The sequence below is a fragment of the Poecilia latipinna genome, unplaced genomic scaffold (genome assembly GCF_001443285.1).
Source record: "Poecilia latipinna isolate Pla-1442-1.1 unplaced genomic scaffold, P_latipinna-1.0 Scaffold909, whole genome shotgun sequence".
Classification (NCBI taxonomy): Eukaryota; Metazoa; Chordata; class Actinopteri; order Cyprinodontiformes; family Poeciliidae; genus Poecilia; species Poecilia latipinna.
In genome coordinates this window covers 115,159-137,386 of record NW_015113525.1, presented here as the reverse complement: position 1 = coordinate 137,386, position 22,228 = coordinate 115,159, and the positions used below count along the sequence as shown (strand labels likewise).

Sequence of the window (22,228 nt, the reverse complement as noted above, 5' to 3'; positions counted from 1 at the left end):
TTTAAGAAATAAAAGTTTAAACACTTTACCCACGAGGTTTTTACCTTCACAAGCTTCATTAAATGATGCCTTCCTCCTAATTATTTGGTCACATGATCAATGTTTTATACCGTTTCCTAGCAACAAGGTGTGGCTAAGCTCACCTGAGTCACTACTACTATTTAGCAATGATTATAAGAAAAACCTTTTTTGACAATGAATAAAAAATGTTTTCCAAAAAAAATGCAATTCCTGCTCATTTCAGACGGAATATTTAGTTAAAGAAGCAACTTTAGAAATCTAATCGTTTTAAAAAAGATATGTGTAAAGTTTTGAACTGTGCGCTGATAAAAGTTTCTTTTACTTCTTTAACCTGAGAGAGGCAGTTTCCATGTCTTCAGTTTATTTAAACTATTAATTTCCACAGGCTATATTCTTTTCTAAACCGATCCATGCAGGGTCACATGTTGATGTTACAGTCTTCTGCATGCAGAGATTTATTCATATTTAATTCCAGTTTCTTGTTCGTTTAGTTTTGACCCGATGATTCCGATTCCTCCACAAGCAACAACATTTTCATGTCTATATTTTATTATTTTAGCTGAAATCAAACATTTTATAAAAAGATACGAGTGGGTGGACGGTTAGCTCCAATCTACCTTTTGTACCGATACACACAGAAAGCAACGCAAATCAAACATCATAAAGTGAGTCGTCATAAAAAATAAAACAAAAACCTTTTTCTGCAAAAGACGAATTTGCTGTCAAGACTTTTTACTTTATCGCTCTTTTGTTTCAATCTCCAAACCATTGACGCTCAGTTCAATTTTTCCCATATTTTCACATTTCCTGTTTTCTTGCCTCCTTCTGCATATAGTTGAGTGAATTAAAAAAAATTGAGTTAAACTCTTAACCTCTGACCTCCATTTCTACTTTCCTGGCATTTTCTCTGAAACTGTTTTCTCAGGCAGCCACATTAAACACACTCCACCTGCTTTACTGTCTGACATTTAGCCACACAATCAGTGAACTTCGTCTCTGTGCACTTTCCAATAAATAAGGCTTGCAGGCTGAAAGAGCGAGCTATTTGAACACACTGACTGATTCAGTTACTGAGTGTTTCTGTTTTTTTTAGCTCTGTTTTCCGAGTTAAATGTCAGAGAAGCTTTGAAAGTCGGCCTCCAGGCTGACGCTGAAGAGCTTCCGGTCTGCGCCGCTGTTTGGCATTTGAATCAAAGGAAGTTGGAGCTGAAGCATTCTGCAGTTTGCATAGAGCCATGTGAAACATTTTATACAACAGCCATTCATATCTTTAAGAAATGTTCACCTAGTCTAATGCATCCGTTACTGCTGGAAAAAAGATTTAACTGCATTGTTCTCAATAGTTATTATTGTCCTGTGATTGAAGGTTCTTGTAGCATCAACCACACTGTAAAAACACTAAATCTTATTAGTATTTTTGTTCTAATATTTAGTGCAGATACCTTACTTGTAAGTTGGTTGTGTCTTATTTCAAGTGCAGTAACTTTCCAGCTTCTTTTAATTCCTTAATACTGATGAAAAAGTATAAGTGAGATAATCTGCCAGTGGAACAAGTAGGTCTGCAGGAGTTCTCAGTCTTTACTGTTAAATCTTGTTCCTGGGTAAAGTTAATGGTCCCAAAATGAAATAGATTACTGATAAACTTATTTCACTTACAACTTCCTGTGACTCTGAGCTGTTTTGATTTTTGACAATATAGCCTAAGAGACACTAACATCCAATGTTATACTTGACCAGCTGAACTGCTTGTGGTGTTTAAAGAAAGAAATTTCCTTTCTTCTGTAAAAGAAAAAAGCACAAACCGACACTTTACTGAATACAACGTAGCCTTGAGTGTAAAATGGCACAATCTGACATCATTGAGCTGCCTTTAGAAAAATGTATGTATTTTTTTCTTTTGTTTTTCAATACGTTGGATTTTAACAGAAAAACGGGTTCTGTAGATATGTGTCTGTTATCTCCAAGTATTTGGATCCTTATGCATTCATTTTACCACTGTTTTTAAAATCACACTTAAATTTGTCTATCAAACATTTTTTACTAAAAACTTGTAGAAAACAAAGATATATTTTAACATTATGGTTTTATTTATTTACAGAAAACAAAACCTATCCAGATCAGCCTGGTCCAATCTGAAAAATGTCACGTTTAGAAGCAACAACTGCCATTAAATATTTACGACAACTGGCATGGAGTGTTTTACGTGCTGCAGGACGTTTTGCCCTGCTCTACTTTGCAGAATTGTTTCAATTCAGTGATTGGCTGGTTTCCAGGAATTAGCAACCACTCTACAGTCTGATCCCAGCATCTGTATTGCAAGAGTTCAAAACAGTAAAATGACCAGCACAAGTTAAAAAAAATGCCTGAAAGTGAAAAGAAAGCACCAACACTACTGCACATAATTTAACAAAAGTCTGTCAATAATCATATCTGGATAACAACCAGTAACACATTTTTGATTCTAATCTAAAGAATAACTTTAAAGCATATAATGAAACCTCCTGAATTATATAAACATTAAATTAGAAGCCAAGAACAAGGTAAGTTTGGACTTCTGCAGTGACTAACATTTCTGCCTTCACCTTGATGGAAAGGTTTTCAGCGTTTTTGTGCTTTCAATGATTAAAACATTAACTTTTTTCTGAGTTAATGTGACTAGAAGGGAAAAAGATCATCTGGAAAAGTATTAAACAGAAAGGTGTTTGATTTCAGGCTAAACAAAGGAAGGACTAAAGAGCAAAGTGACCCATGAATGCCACATTCAGATGTTGAACTTCTAGTTTGATGTCGCTAAAAACGTATCTAAAAATATGCCTATGCACTACAATTTAAGTTTTTATTAGTCTTTTATCATTTACTGAAACATGAAGCAGACGAAACAAAAGGGCAGGGGTTACTTTGCTGCCCCCTGCTGGTGACAGAAAAAAATAGAGAAATTCATCAGGGGATTCTAAAATAATTTGAGTTTCTCGCTTCTGTCAGGCTATATTACACGTTAGCTGTATCTCATGTTAGCTCCTGCTGCTGGGTGTTATAACTCTAATCTATCCTCATATTGTCTTTTTTTCCATTCGTACAACTAATTCCACCTTAAACTGTAGACTTTAGGGTGGATTTTTAAGAAAATGAAAGGTGTGCAGTCCGTTTATCAATGTCTATGAAGGTGACTGAGAATGTTTATATGTGCTGCACTAAATCAGCTCATAACTATGGAAAGACAGCCTGAATATATGGTAAGTAAATGCACTGGTGCTGTTGCTCATGCATAGAGCCAGCAGATTTCTGCAAGGGGCAGCAATTTTCTCTCCATTTTCTCCACAGTCACGCAGCAGCCCTGATCTGCCTTTCCGCTGGCTGCATACTTGGACTGAATATGAAAAGCCACAGCGGTGCTACATAATTCAAACAGGAAACCTTCATTATTCTGAGGTAATGCACTTTAGGCCTTTGATGCCATTCCTGCTCATTAGATTACAGGATAAAAGCTTTACTGACAGACAGGGAAGATTGTCACCCAGTTACACTATGAGCAGACAAGGGAGTTATGCAAGAAATTTCATAAGAATTCAACAATTACATGTTTAATTTTATTGTTTGCAGTTATAGCGTTCATAAAATGCTCCGAAAATTCAGGTTTTTATTTCATCTGCGTTATTTTTTATCACCACAAGATGGCAAACTTACTTCTCCGTATTTGTGCAGCAAACTTTAAATAAATCACTCCAGAACTCTGGACTCTCCTCGTTTTTATCGAAGCATCATCATCATCATCATCATCTTGATGAATTAAGTTGCAGCAGGAGAAAGTTTGCTCTCATCTCTCCTTTCTGTCCCCGTCACACCGGGCTAAGCTTCAAATAACTCACACTGGACATCAGCTATTCATAAGGGTGATGGCTAAAAAAAAATCCCACTTTGAAAGTTAAACATCCGTGTCAAGGTGGAGTAATGTCTGCAATGCTCCTCGCTCATCTCAGGGTCATTTTTCCTGACAGTAATGGGAAAAGCCATGACGTAAATTTAGTTACATTATGGTAAAAAAAAAAAAAAAAAAATAGAAGAGAATCCATTAACCTTCAGCTCTATGACTTCATGTGTTAATAAATAACAAAAACAATCTGATACTTACCAGAATTAAACTTTAAACTTTATCTACACTTGTCACTAAAAAAAACATTTCTTCCATCACAGAAGAAAGAAAAATAATCGCTTGAAATATTATCAAAAATATTAATAACCTAATTTGTAGCTCAATTTCAGAATACTTCTGTGGGAATAAATATGGGTTTGAACTGCGATTAAGACAAGTCTTAGATATTTAATGCACATTTTCCTAATAACACTTTAATCATTAACTCATAAATCTATTAAACTGTTTTAGAAAATCTGTAAAAGCATATAATGTCTGAAATCTGATAAATTAAACATTCTTTACGTCTATAGATGAATCCAGTCACCGACATGAACTGTTCTTTCATCTCTTTTGTTTTTTGGGGGGTTTTCTCTCAGACGTCAACAGAAATTGATCACAAAATGAAGATAATGTTGCTCCGTTTTTGATCCTTGCTGTGGGTTCAGATTATCTGTTTTCAGTGCTAACGCAGATTTCCATCCCACAGCAAGGATTAAATGTTCCTCCGTCTCTTATCTCATTTATTTTGCAGTTAGACTGAAATGAGTGTCGGCACATCTGACAACAGCATCCATCAGGCTTTTGACAATTAATGGACGAAGCGTAACATTTGACCAAGGGGACGTTCAGAGCAACCTAGCAGCAAAATGCCGACTTGTCGGACATAAATCTTTATCTCATGTCAAGAAAAAAAGTTAAATATCTTTCTTCATGGGAATTTTCCTCTGGGATTAATAAAGTATAGTCATGCATTGAATATACTTTATGTAGGCTGTAGTAAAGTGTCATGAAAAAAACATTTATCCTTTGGGAAATTTACACACTTTTAATGTTTCAGATTATCAAACCAAAAAGACAAGCGGAGTAAATGCACACTGTATTTATCAGATGTTTTTATTTATTCAAGGAAAAACCTTTGTACAAAAACCTTGGTAGCAACAGCTGGGGTCCAGACTTTAACTAGACCACTACTGCTTTGTGAGCCATTCAGAGGTGAGGTATTTTAGATTGGTTTTTCAGCAGGACAATAAAGTTAAATCTGAGGGTTGGAAAAATCTAACAAACCTCTGCTAGTAAGATTTTCTTGTTCTGAAATTATACGTTCATTTTATGTCCACAGAATATTTTTTTCAAAGTTTTAGTAGCGTCATTTTGTTCCTCACTTCTTCATGAAGTTCTTCAGGACGTGACGAGCCGGTCGTCAAACAGGTTCTATTTAAGGGATTCCTTGACTTGAAATCAGTCATGAATGCAGCTTATTAAATTGAACCAAAGAACGTGGTTAGTCACAAGAAATTCACGATTCAACAAGGGAGGCAATTATATTTTCACACCAGGCTGGGAGGAGCAGGCTGGCTTGAAAAGCTTTTTATTCTTCAATTAAATCATCATATAAACATTAATCTATTAAATGTGATTTCTGCACCAATTAGAGTTTGTAGCTGAAACGAGACGACGATTTCAGTTATGCTAAACAACGACTAATTTGCCACTCAGCACAGGTGGTTGTTGTCCAATTAGGAGCAACAATAGACCAGGTTCTGGTCGGCAATCATTAATTTTCTGCTTGAGTGAGGCAACAAATATCCTCTCTGAAGTCTGAAAAATGCTGATAGCCAGTGGCTCTTGGCCAAGTGTCTGTAAGAGTCATCTCATTTATTTCAGTGACTTGAATTGTCACATCTAAGTCTTCTGTTTAACAGGAATGTTGTTCCCTATTTGAAAAAAAAAGATGAGGAAATTTGGGGTTTGTGTTTTTGCAATATTTGTAAATAAACTTGATTATAAAAACAAACCCTTTACTAATAAAAGCATCACAAAAAAGCAAAAACATCAACACATAATTAAATCAAGGCTTCACTACAATTTTAAGATTGTTTTAAGATAATTTTAAAACCATTCCGATTTAAATTTAAGACCTGCATCATGACAGAAATGTATCAAAGAAAAATAATATATTTCCTAAAGTAATAGTGCCAAGATTTTTTGTACAGAGTAAATGTAGCATCGTATGAGTTAGCAACAAAAGTGAGCCACTGGTAAAGACAAACGCTGTCTAGCAAACTGGTTACCAAACAGACGCAAAACAGATAGCTAGCGAGGGTATATTATCAGCTATAGTTAGCAAAAGTGTTAACTGCCTCAAACACAATGAAGATGTCTGCATCTCAAAGATTTGCCTGAAAAAATAAATTACATAGATTATGAGCTTAAATAGTCCTACGACCGCAATTTAAGACCTGTGATCAACCTATTTAAGGCCAACTTACATTTTTTAAATGGATTTAAGACATTTTAATGCCTTAATTTTATATACATGAATTTAAGACTTTTAAAGGATGTGCTGACATCCTGCAAATTAAAGCCAGATTACAGAGACGATATTAAAATATTAAAAATACTAAATTATGTCGCATCGAAACTGTAAATCACAACAGGAGTTTTCAGCACATCAATCACTGACTAAACTAAACATTAACAGAGGAAAATAGGAGTCAGTGGATTAACATAAGCATGATCAGGCATAAATGTGTAAAACCGTCTTTTACAGATGTGACTTTTGCATGTGGATGGTTGTGAAGCAAAAGGAGGACATCCAGCTTTCAACAGGCCACCGTCACCTGTCACTGTTTTCTGATTGTGACCCAGGGTGGTCCAGACTGTGACAGCCCATTTCTGCAGCAGACAGTGAGGGAGGAACGTGTGAGGACCTCCTGGGATCAGCTCAGTCCCACCTCTATACTGTGTGACCCACTTCTCTGACAGCTGCTCTGCTAAAACCTCCACAGCAGATGAGTGCTTCTCTCACTGGGCATCAACCATAGCCACAAGAGATGGAAAGAAATCCTTTCCTCCTTAACACTGTCAGATTTGTTCAACTGGAACATTTTAAATCTTAAAAGTAGTTTTTATGTTGTGATTTCTGTAAAAAAAAAATCTTAAAAAGCCAAAGACTCCGTCTTTTTAAACTTAAATAGCCTTCCTATATAAATCCAAACAAATTGCTGCTGGCCACACCCCCTCCCAACTCAATGTTTACACTCGCACATGAAAATGGCTGCAAACACATACACCATTATTACATCTTTGAAAAGTAGAAGTGAAACCTCCTGCACAGCCAACAAGAATGCAGCAAGTGATATCTGAATGGTAAGTCAACAACAAAACAGTTGTCTTTTCCAGCAGCCATTGTACAGAGACTACAGCAGTAAAACCAGCTGAGCAAATGTGCTGGACCTCTGCTTAGGTTACTAAGTAACAGGCCTGGGTCTGGCTGGTGTTGCTAGGTTATAGCAGAGTGCATCTGTCGACAGTGACTCAATATTCCGGAGGTTTTTGAAGCAACTCGTTTTCTAGACACCAAAAAGCATTTACTTACTGTCAAAAAACAGAGGTTTCCTCTCTCCAACTATTAAACTTCAACAGGGCAAGATAGCACAACAAAGACATTCATAAAAACCTGCAGATGAGATGTTTTCCCCCATTTAAATTTCAAAAACGACTGAAAAATGATTTCCTTTAACAACTGTTTTCACAGAAGGTAATATGGCAGCAGTTTTAGACAATACGCGCCAAACCAAGATGACAGACTGAATCCAGAGGTGAGAAAGTGAAAGTGGGACATCGTGACTCTCACCTCAGCACCAGGGGACAGACTCCTTTTCCTGAGGGCCGGGGAGCTCTCGGTTGATTGTAGAGGAGTCAGACCTCCGTTCTTCAGCTGCTCGCCTGAGGGCGACTTTGGTACAGTCCACACAGGAACACCATCTGCATCAAAAAGGAAAACAAAAAAAAGGAAGAAAAACCCGGAAAAGCAGCATCAGACCCTGCTGTCGAGCTACTGAATCACAAAGGCAGGACAGAAATTCACAGCTGGCTTTGCACTGATGGAATCATAAGAGACAACGGAGAAAACTCATAACGCTATCTTCCATTTGCATCTGACATTCACGATTAAAAGGTGTGAGATGACTGATGGAGCTCAGACACCAGGAAATTAAGTGCAAAATTGTTTGTTTCATTTCTGATATTAGACTGACTGGGTGGCATATCCACTATGACTGTCGAGTCATACCTGTTACTATGACTCAACAAACTTGACTTCAGTCCAGCAATAATGAAACGGCGCCTTGCAAAAGTACATCTTTTGAACTTTTTCACAGTACAACCAAAACTAACAACTTTATGGATGATGCATGAAGATGAAGCAAAGAGAGTAAGGACAAATTATTTTTTATCTAGTTTACAAATAAAAATCTAAAACAACGTAGTCTGCATAATGAAGGCCTGTCACAATAATCATCTTTCTGGACAATTAATTGTCCTAGTTACTGTTGCAATAAACGATAATATTGTTGTTTTGAGACCATTTTAAAGTAACTTAATGGACCACCCTATCAAAGAACAAATGTTAATTTTGTATACTTAATACTGGAACAGGAAGATATAAAACACAACCAAAAATATAAAGAAATAAAACCACACACAACCAAAAGTAGAGAGCTATAATTTTCCAAATGGAAATCAAAGAGTTCATTTTAATTCATCACATGATTAACCGATTAATTGCAACAGGGTTATGCATACATATATCTCGCTCCTATTACTTTGACATTACCAAATAAATTCTAATCCAATAAACTCCCTTTACATGTCAAGTAACTATTAAACAGAGTCCAGCTGTTTGTAATTTAATTTCACTATAAATTCAGCTGTTCAGAGGTTTCTTAGATTAAAAACATCTGTAAACAATTAGCATCATGAAGAGCAAGTCAAAATAAACACAAAAGAATAATAATAATAATAATAATAATAAAGGTTTAGATTATAAAATATCCTCACAGAGCTCTGTCTGAAACAAGGGTGGCTCACCTGAAAACTTACAAGTCTGGGATGTGTTTCCGGACAAGGAAAACAATCAAAAGAAGAGAGGATGTATGGAGGTAAACACAGCATCCATAAGACCCTTTTTATGTGCTACAATGGCCTAGTCAAAGTCCATATCCAAAACAAATTGAGAATCTGGGGCAGGACTTGAAAATGTTGCTGTTCAGAACTAATCTGACTGAGTTTGAGCTGCTTTGTGAAGATTATGAGCAAAACTTTGAGTTCTTATGAGTAAAGCAAAGCAGTATTGACTCAGTTAAATTAAAAATAAATGCACACCACATTTTTCAGAGATTTTTTTGTAAATACAGAAGTATTGTTTGTAACATAACTAAACGTGAAAAAGTTCTTTTGCAAGGCTTTGTTATTCATTCTGGAGGTAACGCGTGACTAGAACTAACAAAATGTGAGAATATTTAAGAGTAAACTATGCATTTATGTTGGGAATTATGTCAGGATCCTTCTGCAAAAAAATGTGACGTCTGAGATGAAAAGGCAGCGGTTTGGTAATCGTGTTGGAAAAGCTTGCAAGTAAGGAAAAGGCTTCATCGAACGCCTCTAGAAGCAGCCGTGCACAGCAGGCGCAGCAGAACGCATTTGCTCTGAAGCAAATGGGATTTGAAAAAATGTGGTGACCTTTTAAATGTCATGGAATGGAAACAAAGAAGCCTGTATAAACACTATTAATAAAAGGCAACCATGTAAACCCAAACATGAGGTCTGTGTTTGAAAAAGAAAAACAGAAACAACGAGGCTATGCAAAACACAAAAGATAACTGTTTTTCTTTTTGTGTTTTAGATTTTTGCTGTTTTGTTGCACATTTATTTTTTTAACACTGCTATCTGTTCAAGATGATTTTTTCCTACCTTCATGTGTCTCACACATGCTGGTATTCATCTACTTTTGGGTCAGCCGCACCGCAGCAGCACCGTCTGTCTGATGCATCTTGAATTTCAGAAATAATTGTTTGCTGTGTGTTGTAAGCACACGGTGCACATGCTCACTAAGTGTGTCTGTTCTATTTAAGGACTCCCAGATGTGGTCGATATGGTACATTTAAATGACATTTTCTCTGTGGTTCTGCATCAGTGGAGCAGTTCTGGGACCATAAAGTAGCTCTCTGTATTGTTGATGCACTATTTGCTTTATTTCTTGGTAGAATAAAACACATTTTGAAGAGATTATGATTGTTTTTATTCTCCTGATATATTTGTCCCATTTTTGGGTGGAATAAACTTGCACACGAGGGTAAGAAATTTGGCACCAAACCAAACAAAATGGGAATTTTTACAAACTTACAAGATGCTTCACTAGCTAGCTTTAATAGCTCTTTTTAGGGTTTTGAAGCAATTTCTGGATTCATAACTGCCTCAATTCTTCATAAATGCTTTTCAAAGGTTTTTAGCATCCCACCCCTGCTGCATATTGAGCTTTCAGCTCAACTGGACTGAGATCTGGAGAAAAAGAAGACTATCATGTTCAAGAGGGTCTAAAATTGCATTTTTAGAGCATCACCAGCAGCCAGACCTATAAAGACAAACAAAAAGTCTCCATTTTAAAGGTTTTTTTTAAATTGCATTTAATGAACTCTCCCTATAAACGCTGAAAAATGGGTTTAAAATTTAATCCTTACACTCTTAAACCACTGGAGGTTAAAAGTTGTCAAAGAGTTGACTCTTTAGTGAACATAAAGGCAGATGTTAAAACTTTAATTCGTAGTCATGAAACGGATATTGGTGTAATCTGAATAATTATTTTATGTTTGTTCTGTTTCACTGCATTTGCTGGATAATCTGACAGGCTGATCTGATATCGTTAATATTTTAAAATTTTCTACTTGTTATTAGCGTAACAAGTAGAAAAGTCAAGCGTTTTTGTATTGGAGTGAAAAACTTAGTAAATGTATTGACAAAGGTTAGATCACAGACACTCTGCTGTGTAATTAGTATCTAGCCATCGTAGAGCGAACCCAAAACTCTCATCTAAATTCATTTGTCTTGGTTAAAACATAATTATTTAGTGTCTTCTGCATGAAACGGAATCCACAACGATCCATTTAAGACGCTTCAATCCACATTTGACTTAAACATAATCTAAATATTTCTCATTTTAAAGTTTTGCGGCCACATCGCAGGATTTATTTTATTTGAAATCCCTTCTCTTGTCCACATCATTCACTTAAATGGTGTGAAAGGTGTGATGCACGATGCGGTTCCTATCCTGATGCCCATCAGTGCAAGCCAAACGGTGTTGACACGCCGGTCAGCCTGCGTCCGTCAGCTGAACTGAAAAGTGTGAAGAAGATAGTGATTCTGCTGTCAGGTCAAAGTAAGGCGCTAACAGAAAGCTGTGCAAGAAGGTGAGTGAAAAGTTAAAGAGTTCAAGATGTCATTTTTATAAAAAAAAAAAAAAGGTTATTTGTGATATTTGGAGTTTTAAAGATGCTGATAGTTGATAGAAGTTAGCTTTTTATGACAGACTTCTAGGTACAGGTACAGTGAGAGGTTTATATTCCACAATTATGTATATGAATGTGAAATTAATTCTGATATACTTTTAGGGTGAAATACTATTTTAGAAACAAATTGGACACAAACGTTTCTATTTATTGTGCATTTTCTGTTGTTGCTCAACTGATCGCCATCTGTGGCTACCAGATGAGCTGCAGCCGTTTTCTAACAAACATTAGGAATGCACAGAAAGCAGCAAGTTACAAAGCTATAGGCTCTCAGGACTATGAAATGAATTAGCCAACTACAGCCATCGTCTCCCAATGACGCAACGATGAGAACACAAAACATTGATTTTCCAGTCACATACCTTGAAATGGCATTTGTTGTGAGCTGCCACAATAATAAACTGAATTGAACAATTAAAATAATTACTTTTAGTTGAATAACTCAATCAAAAGTTGTAATAAATCTATATTTTGTTAGGTCTTCCACATTACATCTGCTTAAGACAAACATAAAAAAAACATATGCAGCTCTGGAAAAAATGAAAAGACCACTTAAAATGATCAGTTTCTCTGATTTTACTCTTTAGATGCCGAGCTTTCAGGCCTCAAATAATGCAAAGAAAACAAGTTAATGTTCATTTAAAAACAACAAAACTAATGTTTTAACTCAGGAAGAGTTCAGAAACCAATATTTGGTGGAACAACCAGGAAGTTTTAATGGAGTTCACCTGAAGGGTCAGTGATGTTTATCTGGCTTGTTGCATTTTGCCAACATGGGCACAAATAGTTTTATGCTACATTGAATGATCAGGGCTCATATGCATTTTTAATCTTTTCCTACACTCAGATTTCTAAATGTAGACAGACTTTATAGAACATCCTGGATCTTTGAATATAAAATATTAACCTTTAGCTGGTTAAATGCTCATTTGCGCTCATGATCTGTAGGTTTCCCAAATCATCAAAACAAATGAAGCTGAAATTCGGTTCTGATTTTCCAATTCTCTTCTCAAATCTTTTTTAATTCAAAATATAGGACTCTTGAACTTGTAAATAAGTCTGCTGTACTAGACGCAGATTCTCTGAAGCTGCGGTTCTCATCCCTGCTCCCACCATCCTTCATGTTTGAGACGTGACTCTGCTCCAGCACATCTACTTCAGATGATTACGTTTTCTCCTCGGCGTGCATTGGAGAAGCCGTCAATCACCTTTTTCTGTTTTTAAAGTCAAGTGTGTGGCAGCAGGAAAACATCTGAAAACACGCAGCAGAGAAGAGTTTTGTACCATTTTATAAAGAACAGAACGCAGCAGGGTTTTGTTTGGCATTTAGGCCCAGTTTAAGAGCCACAGGTCCAGGTCAAACTGAAAAGATTTGCCTAGAGTCGTTTAGACTGCAAACATTGTAGTTAGTCAAAAAACTAAATACTGATGATATAAAATATTAAAATCAAGTTGAGATATGACAAATCAAAACTGAAGTGTGTCATTTAAATATAATTAAAAGAAAAACACCCCTAATTTATTAAGCATTATGAGAGTTTATTGTATAGGAAGGACAATTTTTAAAAATATTCTCCATACCTACATTGTACAAAATATAAAACTAAATTCTAGATTTTTCAACTATTTCCATAAATCCTTGTCTTTTGAATCTATATTGATTCCTCTCCTGTTAAATGTTTGCTCAGAACCAGCAGTACCATATAAGTGTTAAAAACCTGTAATATATTAACAAATCATTGACAGGAATTCTCTTTAAAAGCAGTTGGTGATTTATAAAACCTTCACTTGTGAAAACAAAAACATGCTGAAATTTGGTTTCCTCTTAAGTTTAGCTCAAGTTTAGTCTCAGTCTTGTGAGCTTAATGCATTGTTGCTGGAACGTGGTCAGTTTCCGATTTTTAATCAGTCTAATTGGAATCAGGGATAAACATCTTGACTGGGACGTTTGTAAGTCACCATGAAGCACCAGAGTTAATTGATGAGCAGGAGCTATCCAATGTTATTGTTGGATAGAGGCATGCAAGTGGACAAAAAGCCTAACAAATCAAACAATGCAATAAAATTGTCATGCACTAAATCTCTCCAATCGTTTTTATCTTCCACTTCTGGCCAGTGATTGCAGGTCAGAGTACATAATCCTGTAACTACAAAGTTACTTTCCTAGGAAATGATTTTAGTTAGACAAATTCTCCCTTGAGTTTGTCAGGTTGCAACAGGGACAGGTTTGCAAAGTAAAGTAGGTTTCCTTTATGGATTGTCATTTCCTTAAAGGAAAATGCTCTGTGTGCTGGTGGGAGTTGGGGGAGGGCGTTGCATCAAGCTCTTTTCAGCATTGGCAGAAGGGAAACCGGAGCGATCCGAAAGAGCTAGAGGGAGCAGCAAAGATCCTCCGCTGCTTTACCTTAAGATCTGCTCTCTGCTTTTTGACTGGCAGGTTTATTTCTATTTCTTTTTTTTTTGTGCAAATTTAGTTCTCTACTCTTTGACACGACTAGAGCCGACTCCAATGGGTTGATCTGCTTGTTGAGGGAGCAACAGGTGATCTGAGGAACCAACGTGCCAGCCAAACTCAGTGCAACCTCATGCTTGGGAATGCTTTCCTGCGTGAACCATTCGCCTCTCTTGCAACTCCCGCCATCAGCTGCATGAAGTCGGGATGCAGCCCATGCTGGTGAAGCACGCCACTGCGATCAACTCGCAAAATTGAGGATCCTAACAAGGTACTCTTCACTGAGGTGTGGAGGGTACATGCCGAAAATGGGGCGCAGCCGGACCCCCTCGGGACTCATCAGCAAGGCAGCGGAAGGAAGAAAGAGGTTTGTACTTGCGGCCCGGCGGTCCCACTCCACACAACCCCCTGCAGGGCACGGCAACGGCTGGCGCAAAAAGAAGACCAGAAGACGGTGAGGAAGGGCAGATTCAGGGTGGGAACGTTTCCCCACCTCCTAAACACAGATGCAAGATTACCTTCTTAAGGGTCAGAGACAAATGTGAACAACTTTCTGGTTTGGGGATTCAGAAAAAGAATTGCTGTGGAAACTTCACCGTTTCCACGTTGGTTGGATGAACATCTTAGATTCACAACAATTCAATTAGATCCTTAATATGAAAAGATCAGTTGTTTTTGCCTTATTTGATAAGATTAAATGGAAAATGCTTCGTTAAAATATTGCGATTACTTTTCATTCAAACATTTTCATCCAGTCGAAATTGACAAGAAGTCAACTTTCATCTACGAGCTTTTGGTTGGATGACATTAAACACTGGCAACTTTCAAACCGAATTGCGAACCATTTTTAGCTTCTGTCTGCACCAGGAAAGCAACCAGTTTAAATAAACACCAATTATCCCAAAAAGTGTTTAAATATCCACAGATTGGACTTTCTTGATGGCTACAAAATGGCTGTGGTCAAGGTGGAGTTTGCTATTCAAACATGGAGAGAAACAATAAATAAATCAACCAATAAATTCCAACCTATGCACCAAATTGTTATTTTTAAAAGTCAGAGTTGCTTGTTGTCTGATTGTTTCACACTGGAAGAAGAACTTCAAATACATAAAAGCCCAAAATGGATATTGCATCAAAGCCAATAATCAGTTTATGAAGGTGAACTACAAAACCATTTCCTCTGAAATTTGAAACTGAAGCATCAAACAAATTTCTTAAGTGTTACTCCGAAGCAATTCAGGAGATCATCATGCAACCCAATCCTTTTTACTAAGAAAAAAATAAATTATGGGTTTTGTTCTGAACACCATAACTGGATTATAAATGTGCATCATTACTTGGGGAAAACAGGATTAGTCCACAGCAGCTGATTAACTGGACACTCCACTTTAAAGAAGTCCTGCCAGATATTTTTTATTATTGCCAAATAGAAGCACCCTCAAGCTTCAGATGATTCAAAAGATCTTTATTAGACCAGGCACAGAGCGGGTTGAACATGGCGGAGCGCTGACATTTGAGGGTCCAGAGTGGATTGTTTTGGCAAGGATTTAATCCTTTAAGGAGATTTAAAAGTGCTTAAAGTATACCCGTTCACAGAAGGCCATTTCTCTCTCCCGACATGCAGTTTGACATGCTGAAAGGGGATCAACCCTTCCATACACACTCCTCTTTCATGCTTGAACTTTGCACCACTGGAAGAGTTTTTGGCATTTCAATGAGAATGACGACACTGACGAAACAAAAAACACAAACAAAACATGACAGACACGGACAGAACACAACAAACAGAAATGGTACAAACACATAAGTACGACATTCAACAGCATTTACTGCAAAGGTTTAAGTTCATCAGACCCATCAGGCACGGACACGCGCCACAGTCTAGCTGCCGCAGCTCGGCTTTGCCGCCGTAGCTGGGCTCAGGCGGTGAAGACCGAAACGATAAGCGGGATGCGGTGGACGGAGCCGTGGGCGGCTCCAGTAACGGTACTGGAATGGGTCCCGTGGCGGACTCACCAGAGGGGGTTCCCCGGCTACCTTGGGAGGCGTGGGACTGAGGCGGCGGCGCTTGGCTGCTGTGGCTCTGAGTCGTCTGCTGCAGGATGTTCAGGCACTCTCCCAGGCAGCTGAGCGTGGCGGCAGACGTGGCTTTGAGCAGCAGCAGGTCCTGGTCCAGGCAGGAGAGCGGGCCTTTGGTGGGCAGGGAGTCGATGGAGTGGACAAGGTTCTTCTGCTGGCCCTCTGCTTGGGACATCACCTGAAACAGAACATCGAGTATAATGTTTAGGTGTTACGCCTGCATTTTCTTGTCTCATCTTGTCTATGTAATGTAATTTATTGTTGGCTCTTTGGAACAGCATGTTGAACCATTTTATTTGTTCCAGTTAAAAGTCTTAACTGGAGCAAGTAAACCCACTGCATGTACAAGTGAATAACTTTAGATGAGAGGAAATAAAAACACAAATATCCATCTCAAGTTGCTAATTTTTCAATGATAAATATATTCATGCAAGCTTTGAGTGGCCATCAGGTGTTTTTGATTGTCCAAAAACACCTAAATTCCTGACGTTTGAATTTACGGCAGAGTTTAGATGTCCAATCTGTTGCCTGATCAGATAACCTTTGACCTCAAACATCCCATCCTCTCAGAGCTCAGCTGTTCCCTCTTTCAGTGAACATTTACACTTGCATCATCTTCCTGAAATCGGTAACCATTAATGTTGCTTTATAGCTCCTCTTTGCAACAGACCATCGATAAAAACACACACAGCCACAACGGTTCACAATAACCAAGCAGTTTATTTCAAAACAATCTCCCAGATTTCACTGTGCACAGCTTTTCCTGAACGATAAAACCAATTATGTCCGACTTGCTCTGTGAGTATTTGTTTCTTCCACTGTAGCCCTTAGAGGTCACGTTTTGGTTATTGAAGGCGTTTGCTGACGATGAGAAACAAAACAAAATTAGTTTCGGCTTTAATGCATGTCTCCACTGCTGACTCATGAATTGTAGATGTAATCAGTAGTTGGACAGGAGTTTCATTGTGATGAGATGAGTCATCAAATCCTGCGAATAAAAGCGGTTTGAATGTTAAAAAACAAAAGAATCTTTTTTTTAAATTCATTTTGGAGGGCTAATGTTAAAGCCGATAATGAATTCCAATCTAAATGGAAATTTTTCTTCACTCAGGACAGAGTGGGCTACAAAGCCGGGAGCCGCTGCGTGTTTTTACCCCCTGCTGCTGTTCATCTGATTTTCATTAAACATACAACAAATACAAAAATGTGTGTCTAGTTTCACATCAGTTTGACTATGATGTTTCGGACAAAATGATCTTTGGTTGTCACATCAGATGGTGCTATAATGGAGCAGCAAGGGGGTGGTCTCATCTTTGACTGGTCGATTGTCTCCCGCAAGCATTTCCTCACAGCAACGGTCCGTGTATTGTCCTCTGGTGTGCATGTGTGTGTTAGCTTTGTTCATCAGACTCACTCCTGGAGTCTCACAATCACTGTGCACGGTCTCAAACGTTTTTCTGTCCTGTCATTATAGAACTGAGCAAGGCTAAGGCGACAACATCTCTGGGAAACTTGTGAAATATTACTGAATCTGCTCTCTAGCGGTGTCTTTTGTTTGATTTTTAACAGCTGGTGTGCAGTTTCAAAACATTTCCTCCTTCCATGTGAATTTTATGAATGTTTGATTTGTACAGCTCAGTTTCATTTCTGGTTAGTGAAGCATGCACTTCCAAACCGAAGAGCCGGCTGTGCGTCTCCCAAAGACTTTTAAGTGCAGCGGTGTTCAAAGTTTTAAAGTCAAAGAGACACAGAAATTAGATTTTAAAAAATTAAATTCTTATTCTTATTAAATATGGGGAACCAATATGTAATTTTATACTTTAGTTTTTTTCTTTTTGCTCTTTCCTTTGGTTTATTGTTTTGTTTGTATTTCATTTTAATTCATGTAAAGCACTTTGAACTGCCTTGCTTCTGAAAAATGTGCTATATACATTTTTTTTATTTAAAATTTTTCTTTTGAATATGATCAATTACACTAGAATGGAAGACTTTAAATGAAGTAATCTGACTAGTTATTGAAAAGGAATATGTAAACTGTTGATTCAAAAATATAAAGCCTATAATTTCAGCACTGTAGTGAAAAAGTTAAATGTATTCAGCTTGATGAAGACACAATGTGGATGATCTGTTCAGTTTGCTGAAAATTAAAATGAAATGCAATTAGATGGGTAAAAATAGAAAAAGACAGGATTTGTTTTGACATCGTTAGTCAAAATGACAGACAGCAAAAAGAAGTCTAGCGCGACCTCTGGACTAACCCTTCTCTCTGCCCTTCTTCCTGTTCAGCTACTAATGAATAAAGGCCACTAGAAACACAAAAAAACTAAAAATAAAATGTCCTCTCATCTAAAAAACTGCAGGAGAAGGGCTTAAAAACATCCTACAGAGGTCATGTTACTCAGAGACAGTCGGCTCATTGGCTTTGAGGCGAAATTTAACGAGTCTGGTTGCCTTGCCTGAATTCACCTCATAACTAAAGATTGAGGGAAGAACGCTGGATTGAGATAAAAAGAATCTGTGAAAGATGAATAATTAAAGACATAAAAAATACCGGTTTAGGTTGTCATGTTGTTCAGTGAGGAAGGTTAAATGTAAAATAACTACTAAATAATAAAAGAGACCTACAAAAAAACAAACCCCTAAGCGCATACAATAAAGACAAATAAATGTCACCGTTTCTTTTTTCCAACATCCGCAGTGTTAGTATTGTGCAGGAGGTGACACAACTGAGCAATAAATCCAGTGACATCGTCTCCATCTTAGCTGCAGTCTTACCCCAAGAAGAAACGGCTGTGAGACGACGGCGCTAAAAAAAGAACCAAACAAAACTTTTCTGAGCAGAAAACTTTCTCCAGAAACGGAGATTTCTCCCTGGGAGAATTATTCCAGTCTGACTCACTTATCAGAGTCTACATGCATCACAGAGGGAAGGAGACAACGCTGCGTCTCGCTCACAGGTAATCAGCTTCTCTCAGGGATAATAAATCTGGGTTGTTTATCGGTTCGGAAATGTTCTGTTCATTAATATTGTATGGCTTCACAAACACTTGTTTCCCCACACAAACCTCAGGAACAGATCGCACAGCTGTTCAAGTCCCAGAGAAAAAAAAAAAAAGCTTTTCATTAATTTAAAGGACATGTATGCGAATACGTTTTTTTTTTACTACCTCATCTGATTTTAATGTTTTCAGGCAGAGATTGTCCAAACATTTACATTTTCAGGGAATGTTAAAAGATCCTCTTTTATTAAATTGACAGTAAGCAACCGAAATCTTGCAGCCTGTTGTTGGTTATCAATGTGCAGTGATGCTGCTATTCTGCATTAAGTTGATTAAACAAAGCAAACGCTGTGATCTCATTATAAATCTCTCTCCAAATTAAACCCTAAATTTCTCTTGTAGTCCCTTTGGAAAAGTAATGACTCACCCCAATAGAGGAGTGCTTTATTACACAAAGATGTACTCTAGAATGAAAATATTGAAGGTTTCTGAGAGCGGCAAAAATGGAGCAGAAAAAGGGATGCAAAATAAAAAATAAAAAAACGTTCAGAAGTGTAATTGAATCTATGTGACACTAATAATGCAGTAAATCAGAACCTGCCTTAAGGTCCATTACTCACTGAAAGGGTCATTAGTGTGTGGCAATGCAAGTTGGAGAACAAATTTGTTGCTATGCAACAATAAGAAATGCAGGGGAAAACAAACCGTGCTCTGATATGACACAGCTCACTGGGTTTTATAGTGCTCAGTAAAATGAAGCCACTTTTCTTGATGCAAGCAAAACATGACAGTTTTACACATAGCTGGGGAAAAAAAGGATTATTATTATTAAGCTCTGAGCCAATGGAGACAAAAATATAGCATGTACATAAAATATTTGAAGAGGGAGGGAAAATAAATTGGAGATGCAGGAGATTTTAAATAAGGATATAACTTGACTGAGCAAAGCATGAGAAAGTAGGTGGCAGTGCTGAAAGGAGCCCAGTGCAAAAAGACAATAAGCAAATTTAGGAGCGGCCTGGGAACGCCTTGGGGTTCCGCCGGAGGAGTTGGAAGAAGTGGCTTGGGAGAAGGAAGTCTGGGCCTCCTTTCTGAAGCTGCTGCCCCCGCGACCCGACCCCGGATAAGTGGAAGAAAATGGATGGATGGATGGAGGAGCAGATGAAGTGTTAAATAAAATTGATAAAAAGGAACAGGAAATACAGATCAACATAACTAAGGCTTCAGAAAGACTGAAGGAATACATAAGGCAGAATCTAAATGGAGAACAGGAGAGCTGATTATCTGCAAGAATGTTGTCATTAATTTCTGCAACCCTGCAAATAAAAGAATACATTTCTCTGTTCTTGAGGACTAAGAAAATAACATTAAAAGTAACATATTATGTAAAATTCCCAATTTTTAACATTCTTGTATTTCCATTTGTGTCTCAACTACTACTTAAAAAAAAAGGACCCAGTAATTTTTTTGGCTGCGAGTTAATACTTTTTAGTTTCTGGAAAATGACCCGTTTCAAAAACCTTCAGAATGCAATGTCAGAAATAAGCAGGCACCGCCCGTCACCTAGCAACCCAAGCTGAGTTTCAGGATGTCAACCAGTTTGACCAGCTGGTTTTACCAAAGTGTGCGCTGCGCAATGGCTACTGGAAAAGAAAAGTATTTTTTGTTGCCTTACCCTGCAGAAACCACCTCCTGCATTCTTGTTTGTTCTGCAGGAGGTTCTACGTCTGCTTCTCAAAGATGTACTGTTGTATAACTGCACATATGTTTGCAGCCATTTTATTGTGCAAGTGTAAACATGGAGTTGGGGGTCGTGGCCAGCAGCAGCTTATTTGGAGGCCTTAAAACATCTCATTCTCAAAGAAACTAAAAAAAAAAGCAGAACTGAAGACTAAAATCTTATTATCTAAGAATGATTTTGTGCAAAAAAAATGTAACAAACATGTTTTGTATACCTTATAAACCAATCCTAATCTGTTCAAGGAAGCATAATAAGTCACCTTTAACGGCATGAATGAACTGCGTGATGAAAAGACGTTCAACAGATTAATTTTGAATTTTTCTTAAGAGGGAAAAGTCAGATTGGTTAGAAATATGAAGTGGGTCTATGAGGGCTAAAATATTCACAGTTTTATTGTCCAGACCAAAGACTGAGATTGTGACTTGCTCAGACTGAACGAGTTCACAGCAAAGGCAGACCCCGCTGCTTTTCCAAACACTTTTCACAAACGCAGCACTCTCTGGAGCCAACAAGGCTGCTGATGTTTCCAGAAATAGAAGAGACCCAATCATCTGTCTCTGCTGCGGTGGAGCGAGGGTTGAAGTATTGGACGACTTCCCGTCAAGCTGGCTGTGGAGAGACGGTCATGTGATCTGACTCCCAGCATCTCGCATTGAGCGGGGAGACAGACGGATGGAAGGTGACAGCATGACAGAGCCTTCAACACTCAACAGCAGGCCGCTCTGATGCGTTGCTACGTCGATGCTTCTTCCAGAGGTTTTAGCACCACAGTGATCATCAGGTTTAAAATTTTAAACCCCAACTGGACCTCCACCCTGAGGTACTTTATTTATTTATTTATTTTGAACAGATAAAAAGTAAAAACAGAAAACAAAATAATAATAAAACTTAAGTATGGCCATCGAGATGCAATCTTGGATAATTTTGTTTGAAAAGATTCATGATATTATGATTGCCTGACCCTCTAATAGTCAAACCTTTAATATGACTGTGTCTGATCATATTACAAAGTTATACATATATTTATTAAATAAGAATTAGGAGAAATGTATCCAAGGATGATGTAGAAAAAAATGTATTCATTATTTCTAAGGTTCTTGAATTTAATTCTTATTTAAATCCTGATTTAAAATGCTGCCAAGTGTCATCCTCTTACTTATAAAGTGGAAAAATTATGTAGTTTAATGTATTAAACTGAAAGTTATATTAAGAAAATAAGCATTAGTGGACTGTTGTTTACTTAATTTATGAAAATTCTGAATAAAGACAATGCTAAACTTGCACAAGTCACAAGTCATTACCAAATTATAATAATATCAATTATTCTTAAATATGAAGTCTGAAAATATACCTAACAATCAGGTTTCCAAACAGTATGATTATATGACCAGTTGACTTGCCATACTGGATTATTATATGACCATCAGGCTTGCCAACTCCAGAAACAACCCCCTACAA

The 22,228-nt window shown here is 37.5% G+C and overlaps 1 protein-coding gene across 1 annotated transcript in view; it reads right to left on the bottom strand.

The window, feature by feature from the left end:
• Nucleotides 1–22,228, bottom strand: part of LOC106957507 (oxysterol-binding protein-related protein 10) — a 133,512-nt gene that overhangs the window by 39,887 nt on the left and 71,397 nt on the right. The window contains exons 6-7 of the mRNA XM_015048883.1: nt 15,968–16,208; nt 7,791–7,921 (exon numbers count right to left, since the gene is read on the bottom strand). Coding sequence (XP_014904369.1) covers nt 7,791–7,921; nt 15,968–16,208 — 372 coding nt within the window. The remainder of the gene's footprint in view (nt 1–7,790; nt 7,922–15,967; nt 16,209–22,228) is intronic.